At 41.9% G+C, this 14,616-nt stretch overlaps 1 protein-coding gene across 1 annotated transcript in view; it reads left to right on the top strand.

Moving 5' to 3' along the window:
- CSNK1E (casein kinase 1 epsilon) overlaps window positions 1–6,684 on the top strand; it is a 45,277-nt gene extending 38,593 nt beyond the window's left edge. The window contains exons 9-11 of the mRNA XM_075286858.1: window positions 3,162–3,301; window positions 4,467–4,528; window positions 5,372–6,684. Of these exons, the coding sequence (XP_075142959.1) occupies window positions 3,162–3,301; window positions 4,467–4,499 (173 nt within the window). The 3' untranslated portion in view covers window positions 4,500–4,528; window positions 5,372–6,684. The remainder of the gene's footprint in view (window positions 1–3,161; window positions 3,302–4,466; window positions 4,529–5,371) is intronic.
- Window positions 6,685–14,616: the final 7,932 nt, after the last annotated feature.

The following is a 14,616-nucleotide window of genomic DNA, read 5'->3' as shown; positions in this document are numbered from 1 at the left end:
AATGTATTAAGAATGTGAGACCCCCTACAGATTACTTCAGTGAAGGCCAGGAGCACTCAGTTGGCTGCTCTGCTCTGATCACATTAATCAGACTTTTTCAGGTCTTATTGAAGAGGAAGGGGTAGCCATTGCTGTTTATAGGCTTTCTATTACCTGTAATAGTCAGACTGCTTGGCACAGAACTCAACATTACACCAGCATTCGGACAAAAAACAGAATTTTCACCTTCAGTACCAATATTTAGCGTAGTATCAGGATTCTCAATACCAATACAGAGCTTTGCGAAACAAGGAGGCGCACACGTTCCTGACTCCGAAGTCTAATGGCACTGCCTCTGCCACTTGCAAAGTTCTTCTCCTTCCTTTCATACATAGCAAGTCCTTACCATTGCTCTCAGTACTTGGGAGAAGTGGGAAAAGGATGGAAGCTTGTTCCTGCATCCTCTTGTAATATGGCTGCTTTCCTGCAAATTGCAGTTTGTGGTGGGCACTGAGCAAAGAACATGGTGAGCACTGGAGGTGCATGGTGTCAGCACAACTGAGATAGGACCTGGTGCTGCTAGGCACTTCTTACTATCGCCCATGGTGTACGGTGGTGTTGGAGCAGCTTAGTATTGAAGTGTTGATATTACCATCAGTATTGAAAATACGATACATTATTCAACTCCAATGTAGACTCAAAATGAAACTTACCATAATATACTTAGATGTACAGAAATCGTCTTATATTTCCTTATTTCTGCTAGGACTCTATCCTACTAATATTATAAATGTGAAAGTTTGTGTGTTTGGATGTTTGTGAGTTTGGATGTTTGTTCCTCAATCACGCTAAAACGCCTGGACGGATTTGCGTGCAATTTTCCACAAACATAGTTTTCCCTCAGGATTGAGTCACAGGCTACTTTTGGTGCCACTAAAGAACATGGCTTCCTAGCAGGAGACTCACAAAAGCAGGACTCCTAGCCCCAGCTATAGACTCACACACACTGCCTGGCATTTCCTGCCTCAACCTGCCTGCACACTCCTTACTGTCACCTCAGGAGTAGCCCTCACTCTACTCACTCACATTTACATATAGCTTTCCACTATACAACACATCACATTGTCTGTATCACTAGATACACACTCACACACATTGCCTGGCATTTCCTGGCTCAACCTGCCTGCACACTCCTTACTGTCACCTCAGGAGTAGCCCTCACTCTACTCACTCACATTTTACATATAGCTTTCCACTATATAACACATCACATTGTCTGTATCACGACATACACAATACAACACATCACATTGTCTGACACAATACAACACATCACATTGTCTGACACAATACAACACATCACATTGTCTGTATCACGACATACACAATACAACACATCACATTGTCTGACACAATACAACACATCACATTGTCTGTATCACGACATACACAATACAACACATCACTTTGTCTGTATCACGACATACACAATACAAAACGTCACATTGTCTGTATCACGACATACACAATACAACACGTCACATTGTCTGTATCACGACATACACAATACCACACGTCACATTGTCTGTATCACGACATACACAATACCACACGTCACATTGTCTGTATCACGACATACACAATACCACACGTCACATTGTCTGTATCACGACATACACAATACAACACATCACATTGTCTGACACAATACAACACATCACATTGTCTGTATCACGACATACACAATACAACACATCACTTTGTCTGTATCACGACATACACAATACAAAACGTCACATTGTCTGTATCACGACATACACAATACAACACGTCACATTGTCTGTATCACGACATACACAATACCACACGTCACATTGTCTGTATCACGACATACACAATACCACACGTCACATTGTCTGTATCACGACATACACAATACCACACGTCACATTGTCTGTACCACGACATACACAATACAACACATCACATTGTCTGTATCACTAGATACACAATATAACACATCACATCACATTTGCTAGCCCACCAAACTTTTTAAAGCACTTTTACAGTTTCACACGTCTGTGTCGTCCCAATTCTCAAATCACCGCAGACGAAGTCGCGGGTAAAAGCTAGTACTATATAATTACATGTATTACCTATCACTGCTATATACAGTGCCTGATACATATATACTCCTGTACACAGGCTGTATATACTATATAATTACATGTATCTCCTATCACTGCTATATACAGTACCTGATACATATATACTCCTGTACACAGGCTGTATATACTATATAATTACATGTATCTCCTATCACTGCTATATACAGTACCTGATACATATATACTCCTGTACACATGCTGTATATACTATATATTACATGCATCTCCTATCACTGCTATATACAGTACCTGATACATATATACTCCTGTACACAGGCTGTATATACTATATATTACATGTATCTCCTATCACTGCTATATACAGTACCTGATACATATATACTCCTGTACACAGGCTGTATAACACATCACATTGTCTGTATCACAACATACACAATATAACACATCACATCACATTTGCTAGCCCACCAAACTTTTTAAAGCACTTTTACAGTTTCACACGTCTTTGTCCGCCCAATACTCAACTCACCGCAGACGAAGTCGCGGGTAAAAGCTAGTAGGCAATATTTTAGTAATGATGATCACAGTGGTACAATGCCACCATGCTTACCCCAGAGTAATCTAAAATAATGGTTATTCTGTTCTTACTGCCACCTATTCGGGCACAGACTACTTCAATGTAGAGGAGGCAGGGAAATGTGAGTATAACCCTGACCCAGTGGTGCGTTCAGCGCGATACATTGGCACAACTCTATAGACATTTTAGACACACTCTCCCCTAATACTGTGACTTGGCTGGAATACTTTAGATGACAGTTTTGTGCCAAAAGGCAAAGAAGGTGTTTTAAAGGCTGAATAAATCCCTCCCAGCATTTACTTTTGTTTCTTGGGTGCGTAAATCTTTCCCTATTGTTTCGGCTTCATTACTACAGTGTAACAGGTGAGTTTGTTTGCTGTCTGCTCTTGATATGAAGGGGATACATTTGATTCTCACAAATATGAATCAGAGTTTTCTACAATAATGACACTTTGATTTGTCTCTTTTTGCACCAGGTAACACTTCTCCTCGAGCAATCTCACGAGTGGACAGAGAACGCAAGGTCAGCATGAGGTTACATCGAGGAGCCCCAGCAAATGTCTCTTCCTCTGATCTCACAGGGCGACAAGAAGTGTCACGAATTTCAGCATCACAGGTGAGACTGTCCTTATGCGGCTCCTACTGAATCAATATTTTAAAGGGGTTTTCTGGGCAAGCATGGCACGTGTTCTTGGACAGCTCCCCAGCTTCACACCTTTTCTACAAACCCAATAAATGCTGCATAGATGCAGAAACAGGAGAGGGCCTTTAAGTAGATTCATCCCCCTCCAGTTCAAACATCTGGGGGAGGGGGCTCCATGTCATTTAAGTAAATCTCACCCAGTGGATGAACCACTTTTAGCTTTTTTTCTGCACACAATAAGTTAATATGACACTATTGAATATCATGTATTACACCCAGTGAGGCCAGGTATCGTAAGAGTAGATTACGGAGTTGTATAAAAATTACATACATTTCCTTTAATTTAAAAAAAAGTTTCTGATGTTTTAACAAATGACTTAACATGCCGCCAGGGAAAAGTGGAGAATTGTGTAGGTGGTCCTGCTAGTCGTCTTACTTCATTATTTAACCCCTGCTGCCATGGCAAAATTTCACATTTCTATTTCTCCATAAACCTAGCTGCACAGGGGCTTGTTTTTTGCAGGAGAAACTGTACTTCCTATCTTTTAGTATTCCACATGATGTACTGTGAAGGCAGAAAAAAATTCTGAAAGAGGCAGAATTGAGAAAAAAAATCTTTTTACACCATTTTTTGATTTTACATTTACCTTTATTTTACAGATCCGTACACTTCCAACAATACCGACTTTATATAGTTCTTATGTTTTAATACTTTGTACTAGGCTGTTTTATGCAGTTGGAAGTATAGATACAGACTGATGAAGGCTAGAGATGAGCGAACACTGTTCGGATCAGCCAATCCGAACAGCACGCACCCATAGAAATGAATGGAAGCACCTGTGACGCTGACTTTGCCGGCGTCACAGGTGCTTCCATTAATTTCTATGGGTGCGTGCTGTTCGGATCGGCTGATCCGAACAGTGTTCGCTCATCGCTACTGAATGCCAAAAAGACACACTTTAGTCCTCTGTTGGGTGAATGGGGTCATAGGTATATGTTTGTCATTTTTACCTCAAGCTTATACATCAGACACAGATGTAGTGTGATTTCGGCCATAATTGTAACGTTAAAAACTGCTTTAACAAACCAATGTACGTTTTCTGGAGCTTCCTGATGATCTGTGTTCTCCGTCTTGTAGGCCAGCGTACCGTTTGACCATCTTGGAAAATGAAGGCTGTCACTGGACCAATGTTTGCTTAGGTGAGATCCTAATTTTTTTATTTTTTTACACCAGATATGATGGGGAAAAAAATGGCAATTGTTACCTGTAAGACAAACAATAATGTATCAAGGTTTGTTTTTAAAGAGTATACACACTGCTTTGTGTGTTCTATAAAGTTGCTGCATACAAGTTTTTCTCCATCTGGAAAGTACAGTCTATCTCAGCTGTTTCCCAGAATGCAGTCTGTCCAGAGACCCAGACTCTGAGTATCCTAGTGACCTGTGATGCTGTGAGTGACTATGTATTATTATTATTATTATTATTATATGGGGCAGTAGTGTTACAGAGACTCTCAACATCATAGATCATTATTATATTGTGAGTTCGGATCTCCAGCAGTGCAGTCCCGGCAATAGGGGCGATACAGACTATATTTTCTGGATTAAAAAAAAAGAGCTTGTATGCTGCTGCCCTATTCACACAGCAGAATAGCAACTGGTCCATGTATCATCCAGATTTCCCAGTCTTAACCTAGTCAGACCTATACGGTCTCTTTCCTTATGGATCATTTTCGGCTCAGTAATGGCCCGCAGTGTTTTTAAGTGGGGCCGGTCTGTAGTACAGGTATGATGGTGTAACATGGCTCTGTATGTATATGAGCCATTGTTTAGAGCCAAGCTTAAAATTACCAATTAAAAATAAAAACCTTTGGAAAAGGCCTCCCAAAGCTTTCAGGATGAGACCGCTCCTCCTCCTTAGTGTTATGTATGTAGCTCATACAGTGTCATGCTTGTGTGAAAGGGTAAAAGTACAGAAAATCTCTGCCGTAACGTTCTATACTATTAACACACTTTTTTTTTTTTTTTTTTTTCTCTTTTCAGTGTCTTCACTGTATTTCATTTTCTTTTAAAGACGACAAAATTTAATTTTTTTAACTATTATTTTCTGCCAATGAAGAGAGCCACGCTGAAGATGCTGGTTCCAGCGCAGACTTGAGAACTTGTGCGTCAAGGAGGGATATGCCTCTCCCCTATCCTACCAGATATACTGGCAGTCCGAAACGGCAGAGGTTCTTCCTGCTTCGTCTAAACTGAACACTACATATAGATATATACTGTATATATTCTTTTTATTTTTTAGCTTACCTCCCCAAACCACCACCCCCCCAAAAAAAAAACTTTACATTTTTCTAAATGTAAACTTTTAGCTGTACATTTTTTTTTCTCTATGACCTTTAAAGATGAGAAGAGCTAGCTAAGGGACTGGTCACCATTACAAGACTGAAGCCTTTCCTGGGTACAGGAGCCTAGGTCGGGCTCTGTTCCCCCTTCCAGCCTCCTCTGACTTAACAATGGAAGAGATAGATGGGGCTTTACGGTTATTAAAGGTCACTGAATATTCCGGGCTGGAGAGGGGCAGGATCGCTGCCTGATTTCCCAAAGTGATCCACAGTGGAGGCCTAGTTTGCTTTTAGTGTGCACCTGCTCCAAAGTATCATGCAGATTTTGGAGACAAAGGTGGCGTTGCCTGAGCGGTGGGTGATCTCAGCTGTTACTGGCTGTTTTATTTATAGGTTCATAGTATTTTAGTAGTAGGTTTATTGTTGGGTATCTCCCACTGTGGCTGCTAGTGGCTTGTGGTCAAATTCTTTTGAAACATAAAAAAGTATATATATAAAAAAAAACACCAATGCACATCAATCTGCTCCTCCCCCCCCTGCCCTTCTGCAGTGACGAGAGACTGAGATGGCTGCTTTTTGACTTTCCTGATGAAGACTGTGAAGGTGCATACAATATTTAGTGAGGGTTGTAAATGGTTGGGATGGTCCCGGATGGTGGGGTACCGAATGTTGAAGCTCTTGTTTCTCACTGTGTCCTGGACAGTGTCAACCTTGTACCACCAGATGGCGCCATGTAACTAGTACTCTTACACACCCTCCAAACTGTTTCAATATTTAACAATGTTTGGTTTCCTAATTTATTTACTATATATTTACGTTTTCTTTTTTTATTTGTGGTAATTTTTATTACTTTATAATTTTAAAAAAATGCAAAAAAAATCCAATTTTGGGGGGAGGGGATACGCAACTTTTTTGGGGGGTTTTTGTACTTCCTGTGTAAATATAGACTTTTTTCAGCTTTAATGTGTTTGTTAATTTGAGGTAATAAAGTAGAAAATGATGAAGTGATCAAAATGTGTTGTGACTTATTTTCATAATATTCAACTGGATTGTAATGGTTTTCTTATTTGGGAAAGCGGGTAGTGTGGTATGGGCATGTTTTTATGGATGCATATAGCTATAAAGCCCCTCCTGACAGCATTCGTCCATAGACTAGTACTGGGGGGCGTTCTTCACAGCTTGGCGTCATCGCTGGGCAGTAAGGAACGTCCTCTCTGACAGTGCAGGGCTATGGAGGAGCTCAGCTAGACTGTCAGGAACGCCCTTCTGACAGTTGGCAGTGTTATAACTGCACCAATATCTCCAGCCCCCGGGAAAGCCAACATAGCAGGAACGCCGACAGTGCGCTGAATTCAGTCGGCTTTCTAGCGGTATATAAAAACACATTTGCAGGAGGACATGAAATGTCATCTATAAATGTCAGGAGAAGGCTGGCTAGCAAGTCCTGATAACCAAGATGTGGTGTGAAAGAAAACTGTCTCTCTACAGTGCACGTCTCTCTGCATTGAGAAGCTCTTCTCTTCTTCCCCCTCTCTTCTCCATAGACTTTTAATGTACAGTTTTGATCATTGGCAGTAGGAGGAAACTAAATGAAAAAAAAAAACAACAATTTTCTATAATAAAGTATACTACAAAGTCTATATTTAGATTTTTAATAATTTAATAAGATTTTTCCCCCTTAAATTTCAGATCTACCTGGGTGTTCACCACTTTATGCTATGCTGATATCACAAAAAGGCAGCAACAGGGGCCACACGGTGGCTCAGTGGTTAGCACTGCAGCCTTGCAGCGCTGGAGTCCTGGTGTTCAAATCCCGCCAAGGGCAGAAAACCATCTGCAAGGAGTTTGTATGTTCTCCCCGTGTTTGCATGGATTTCATCCCATATTCCAAAGACATACTGATAGGGAAAAATGTACATTGTGAGCTCTATGTGGGGCTCACAATCTACATTAAAAAAAAAAAAAAAAAGCAGCAACAGGAACATGTATTGTAGGCAAAGGGAGAGATCAGTGTCTATGAATAAAGCTTAGCTCTTACTAGACTAACAAGATAAAAAGATTGTTGAAATAAAAATAAGACCGGAACAGCTGAAGCCCTGTCATCGGGAAATGGAAAGTCCCCTGTATTTCTATGTTACGTGACCTTCTCTGTGTGGACTACATGGAGGATCAGTTTAGAATTGTATACCAGACGTCCCCCCGATAGCCCCCATCCCCCATGTTAGCTCATTGTGAATTAGTACTATAATCAATAACAACATCTTTAGATAGGCTATGACCAATATCCAAAGAAGAGGACCTATGTGTGTATATGCAGTGCCCACTGTGCTGTTTTCTGCAGAACCCTAGCATATACCCGCTGAAAGATAAACTCCTGTTTGCCCTCCATCTTTAAAATGGGGGCATATGAGTCCGTTTAATGTATTGCACTAGTCGCTTTTCATATATAGCAAATGTCACTGTAGACTCCGCACGGAAAGACTTAATATATTATGCTACAAAAACACCTTGTGTAATATTTCACGGCTGCTTTGCAGGTGGGGATCTGGTTCCACAAAATATCAGAAAGAGGGGGCTCTAGTAGTCTCCTCGCTATATTACTGGAGCTTGTGTGTATATGTATATATATATATATATATATATATATATATATATATATATATATATTTATATATATATTTATATATATTTTATTTTTTTTAATGTAGATTGTGAACCCCATATAGGGATCACAATGTTTCCCCCCCCCCCCCCCCATCAGTATGTCTTTGCATGGATTTCCTCCCATTCTACAATGACAGGGAGAACATACAAACTCCTTGCAGATGTTGTTCCTGGCGGGATTTGCATCCAGGACTCCAGTGCTGCAGTGCTACTCACCGTGTTGCCCCCGAGCTTGTATCTTTTAAAGAAAAAACCAAAACAGCGAAATGGATTTCCTTTTTGTGAATGTATAATGTTCCCATTTTAATATGACTGGTGAGTGTCACCTTCGACATTGTCCCCCTGTATGGTGTCTGCTTTTTAGTGCTCTAAATGTGTATGAATATCGGTTACATTTATAATATTCCATATCCTGTGCTCCTACAAGACGCTCCTGTCACATGCTTACAGTGAGGCCATGGTGTTATACATGTGCGTCTCAGCACAAAGGCACAGCTATTTTTAAACCCCTTCTGTCACTAAAAATACCAGCTGTATGTCTTATCCATATCTGTCTCGACCATAGATCGTGTAATTATAAACCAGTCGTCTCCACCAAAAACGCGAGAAAAAAATACTTTACAACCCTCTGTCCTGGAAAAACATAAGGATTGAAGATCTGGTCCACACACGAAACAGAATTGTTAACTTTAGTAAAGCTGAGTATTCTGAGGTCTCACAGCTTCTTATCTAGGGTCAGGGCTGTGAAGTTACCAGTCAGGGCTAGTTTTTGGAGAAGTCAGAAAAAAGTTAGGGTCCAATCAAATGGAGGAAAATGATGAGAAATTTGGTGTGGAATTTCAGCACTGAAAAACAAGCTGCTCATTGACTTCAATGGGTTCCTTTTTCTGCTAGCACCCACTGCTAGCAGAAAAAGAAACCCATGAATAGGAGGATTTTTTTTTTTCAGCGCTGAAATTCCACACCAAATTCCTTACCATTTTCCTCCGTGTGAATGGACCCTTACCCCTCATTCACATCTGCGTTGGGACTCCATCTGGGGGAGTCCGCATGAGGACCCCCCTGGACGGAATACCAAACGCAATTGCAAGCGCTTTGTGGTAAAAGCACATGGATCCCCATAGACCATAATGGGGTCCGTGTGCTTGCTGCCAGATCTCAACAGGAAACATGCGGACAGGAAAGTAGTTCACAATCTACCTTCTGGTCCGCATGACTTGTGCTGGCAGTGCACGACAAGCACACGGACCCAATTATAGTCTATGGGGTCTGTGTGCTTATACTGCACAGTGCTTGCAATTGCGTTTCGTATTCCGGGAGGGGGGGGGTTCCCATGCAGACTCCCCCAGATGGAATACCAATGCAGATATGAACGAGGGGTTGGACTTCAACCCAGCTTGAAATGACTGACTACCTGCCTACCAGCAATATATTGTCCCGTACCAATTACGGTATAGGACAACATGTCTCTACAAGGCAGGGACTCCTAGCAACATAGATAACTAATAGAGATGAGTGAGTACTATTCCAAATGGCATGATTTCGAATAGCACGCACCCATAGGAATGAATGGAAGCGGCCAGCATGCAGGGGGTTAAGCGGCTGGCCGCTGGCAAAGTCTGGGTGCCAGCTGCTTCCATTCATTCCTATGGGTGCGTGCTATTCGAAACGGCCGTTTCGAATAGTACTCGCTCATCTCTAATAACTAACCCTCTCTCGTCATAAGGTACAGACAGGTAAATCTCAGCAACACACGGACCATGTAATTGTGCCCTTATGCTTGGTTCACACATCAGTATGTCATCTGTCCGTTTGAATTCAGTTTGAGACTAAAAACAGACTGATGCACATACTGATTGTATTCTGACAACTTTTTATGCTGATAGCAAATGCTGTCCGCCCCCTAGAGGACAAATAAGGGGATTAAAAGTAGCAATTGTAAACAGAGTAGAGATAAGGACATATAATACATGTCATTATCTCATATAATAAATGTCCTTATCGCTACTGCTTACAATTTTCTACTTTTAATCCCCTTTCTGTCCTCTAGGGGACGCACAGCGTTTGCTATCAGCATAAAAAGGTGTCAGTATACAATCAGTATGTGCATCAGTCCGTTTTTAGTCTCAAACTGAATTCAAACTGACGGATGGCATACTGATGTATGAACCAAGCCTTAGGCTTTATATTTTCAGGCAGGGCCATAAGAGTCACACTCCTGTCTGACACCCTCCCTCCTGAGTCTAGATAATGCAGTTAGTATTGATGCATGATATACTGATTGCTCAGGAAGGTGAGGGGTAGAGAAAAAAATTCCAATTCTGCCAGAGCAGTGCCTATTAACAGATGGTAAGAGCTGGAGTTTGTGGCGGTGGTGAAAGGTACTTTTTAAAATTGCTGAAAAATGAATGGGATATGACATGTTATAATATAATCTGGGAATGCAGTCTGCTCCATAAACTATGCTAAGAATAGCTGATTATGTTGGGGGTGGGTGAGAGACTATCTAAAGGTGTGGTGGTGCTGAGCATAACGTGGCTGGTCTGATATTGAGTTTCCTGGTGACGCTCTCTGTAACAAGGTTTTTCCATCTTGGCAACACTTTCTCCTGTGGGAGTTATGGAAACTGTCAAATGTGACAGTTACTGGGCCACATGGTGGCTCAGTGGTTAGCACTGCAGCCTTGCAGTGCTGGAGCCCTGGTGTTCAAATCCCGCCAATGGCAAAAAAACATCTACAAGGAGTTTGTATGTTCTCCCCGTGTTTGCATGGATTTACATCCCATATTCCATGTACATTGTGAGCTCTATGTGGGGCTCACAATCTATATAAAAAAAAAATAAATGTGACAGCTCCAATAGCAGGAATAGAAGTGGTGTAGTTCACTGCGCTAGGTTGTTTCTGTAACTCCAGTTGCAGACGACTGTGTATTTTGTGGTCCGTGAGCTAGCATTCAGTTTTTGTGGACCGTGTGTCTTCAGCATTAGTGGCGTATGTCTGCAAAAACTGTGTCGTCAGTGTGTGATCCACTAACACAGCAGTTATCTGTGGACCCCATAGACTATAATGGGGTCCGCTGGGTTCCTGCTGTTTTTATACTGAAACTGACAGAGAAAAGCCCTCCGTACAGGACTCTTCTCTCTACTGATTTTCAGCAGAATCTGTGGCGGAGACTCCAGTGCAGATGTGAACCTAGCCTTAGACAGGCAGTGTGAAAATGGGCCAGATTTATCAGAGTGACTGATGCTGAAGGATAAGTGTGGCACATCTCTAGACCCTCTAGTCTATAATTATACCATCTTTAAGTTGGCTTACTTTGAGACAGAATTTTCAGAAAATTTTTCTGACTCACTTTTCATGTATTTTAAGGCGCAAGCACATATCTAGTCATAAACACATTTGTAAATCTGGGCCACTGTATATGTGTGTATATATATATATATATACACTGTATATATATGATAACGATAATTATAAGGGAGAAAATCTCGGTACACGTTGGGGCATATTAATGATTTTACACCAGATATAAAGCCAGGTTTGGGACAAACATTGTCGCAACTGGCATTTGTGTGGCTCACGCAGCACTTTCATGACTGTGTTGTGGGAGTTTTGCTAAACTTACCATCATTTATTCCTGTTAACAGGAGCAAATGAGTGAAATCTACAACTGGTATTCATTATATCACCGATACACGGCCCGACCAGAAGAGCCATCGCATTTATAAATAAGTGCGCACCTCTTGATAAATGTTGTGGCTGTTTCGCTGGCGCTATGAAGACTGGCATGGAATACACTGCTCTTCATAAATATCCCCCAGAGAGTCTGAAAGCGCCTTATAACATGCTTCATCATACACTACTTCATGGAGGTAGCCTTCCCTAGAAGAACTACTTACAGGGAAGAATACAATACCTCAAGGCCACCCTATGAGTAAATCATCATGGCTTCCAAGGTATTCTTTTACATATAGTGTAGCGGAAGTTGTAGGAAAAAGAAATCTAATAATACGAAGCAAAGGAGGGGAACTAGCGAAAATAATAAACCCCCAGAGCGTCTATAACATATATAGCAAGGACATAAACAAATGGAGGTGCCGGTAGCTATGGAAACCATACAGAAGATGGCGGCTCTTTTGTCTTCCATGCTGCATGTAACTCACAAGTAACGTTCTGTTAGTGTGAGAGAGGATTGTATCATGAGACACAACTGGACACCAAGTAAAGAGGGTCAAAATGGTTTGGGGCTTTTTTTTTGGGGGGGGGCACTTTCTGGCTATTTCAATTTTGTCACAGACAGATTTATTGGAAAAAGTTCTGTGGCTGAAAATTATTTTCATACATCTACATGGCAAGAAGATTTATTTCAGGAAGCCTCAATCAGATGTATAGAACAGTTTAAGACATCTTGGAAGTGTGAATTTGCCCCTAAAGGGGGTAGTATTTGTGCAGCTGAACAAACCCTGGCCATATGCCCCCTCAACTAGCCAGGGCAGAGAACGGCTGCCAATATCTTATCCTACTTTACTGGACCTGTAATTCTGTATTGCTCTGAATAGGAAGCAAACAAGATAATAGAAAGCTTCTATCTTGTTTTTAACATTACAGCGAATGTACATACCAGACATGTGCCGACCCTTTGGTGCATTTTTCTGGAATAAACTAAGCCAACTCCTAGGAGGTGTAAAGTTATACTAGACCGGCTAGGGGTTATGCAAGGTGGACACCTCTACGAAGGGTCTGGTCACCACTATATACCAACTTCTTTCCTATGACCTCTCCCTCCAATACACAAATATATGATTAAAGGGGTTGTCCCGTCTCAAGGATCCTATCTATACTGGTTGCTTATGTAAAGTGAACATTTTTCCTAAATATATTGCTTTAGAAATGCTGCTTTGATTGCCTGCTATAAGAACTTATTCCTCCCATTGTTTACACAGCATTGCTATAACCACAGACCTGTGAGATAGGACAACTGACGTCACTTACTCAGTAGGCAGGACAATCAGTTCAACTAATTGCAGTTTACTGATAAAGCCTTGTCTGTTATCTCTATGTAAACACACAAATACCGTGTTTCCCCGAAAATAAGACAGTGTCTTATATTAAATTGTCACTCTAAATATAGGACCTGTCTTATTTTCGGGGGGTGCCTTATTACAACCGGCAGTCATGCTGGCACTTCCTTAGTGGAGCGTTAGCATGACTGCCGGTTGTAGGTAGTGTAGGGGAGGGGGGAAGGTATCATACTTACCTTTCCCTTCTTCCTAGCAGCGCTGGTGCTGCTGTTCGTCCTGGAAGTGGTGAGCGGGGCTTAGCGATGTTTCAGGGGCGGGGCTTAGCAAGCTCCACTTCACTGACACAGCAGCCGTGCTCTGTGCTCCGTGTGCACAGGAAAGCCGGCTGCTGCCTCTTCTGTATGGCAGCTGCTGTCTCTGGGATGAGCTGGGAGAGCTCATCCTACAACAGCAGAGGCAGCAGCCGGCTTTGCTGTGCACACGGAGCACAGAGCATGGCTGCTGTATCAGTGAAGTGGAGCTCGCTAAGCCCTGCCCCCGAAACCTCCGCTAAGCCCCGCCCCCGAAACCCCACACACCACTGCCCGGCATGCCTTATTTTCGGGGGATGCCTTATATTAGGCAATTCAACAGAAACACCCGCATGCCTTACTTTCAGGGGGTGTCATACTTTCGGGGAAACACGATAGCACTGAGTCTGTTCTCTACAAGCTTGTGCATATTGTCTGATTTGCATTAGTATTGTGATACTGCAGTGTCCTCTTCAGCAAGGGAGGAGGGGGATACAGGAAGTAAGAAGTGACAGCAGGCAAACTGCTGAAACAAGATGGGAAAACCCCTTTAAATATGAAGAAGACTTGCTGGGTCAACTGATTTCCCCGACTCAGTGGCAGATTTTTTGATTGCGTACTACAAAATCCACGACTTATGTGACATTCCGAGAGTCCACATCTTTAAAATATTATCAAGAAAAACTTGATAGAAGTGATAAATGCTAAAAACGGCAAAAACTAACCACCGTTCTACTACTGTACCACCCATCTAATACTGCAGATGACAGTGTGCTAGCCACCGGCATATGGCTGCTTTCTTCTAAAAACAACAACACTATCCAGGTGGTAACAAAAGCAGAGAAAGCACCGAGCTGTACATGGTGAAGTATTGTCAGATGATGTGATGGTGCAGTTAAACAGAGATAACTCTCACCTGGGTAAGCGGTGAAAGATTCACAACTATCAGACGTGCCTCAGAACCGAATAGC

This window comes from Leptodactylus fuscus, chromosome 9, assembly GCF_031893055.1.
Source record: "Leptodactylus fuscus isolate aLepFus1 chromosome 9, aLepFus1.hap2, whole genome shotgun sequence".
Classification (NCBI taxonomy): domain Eukaryota; kingdom Metazoa; phylum Chordata; class Amphibia; order Anura; family Leptodactylidae; genus Leptodactylus; species Leptodactylus fuscus.
The sequence above is the reverse complement of the archived record's forward strand: the minus strand, read 5'-3'. Positions and strand labels throughout refer to the sequence as shown.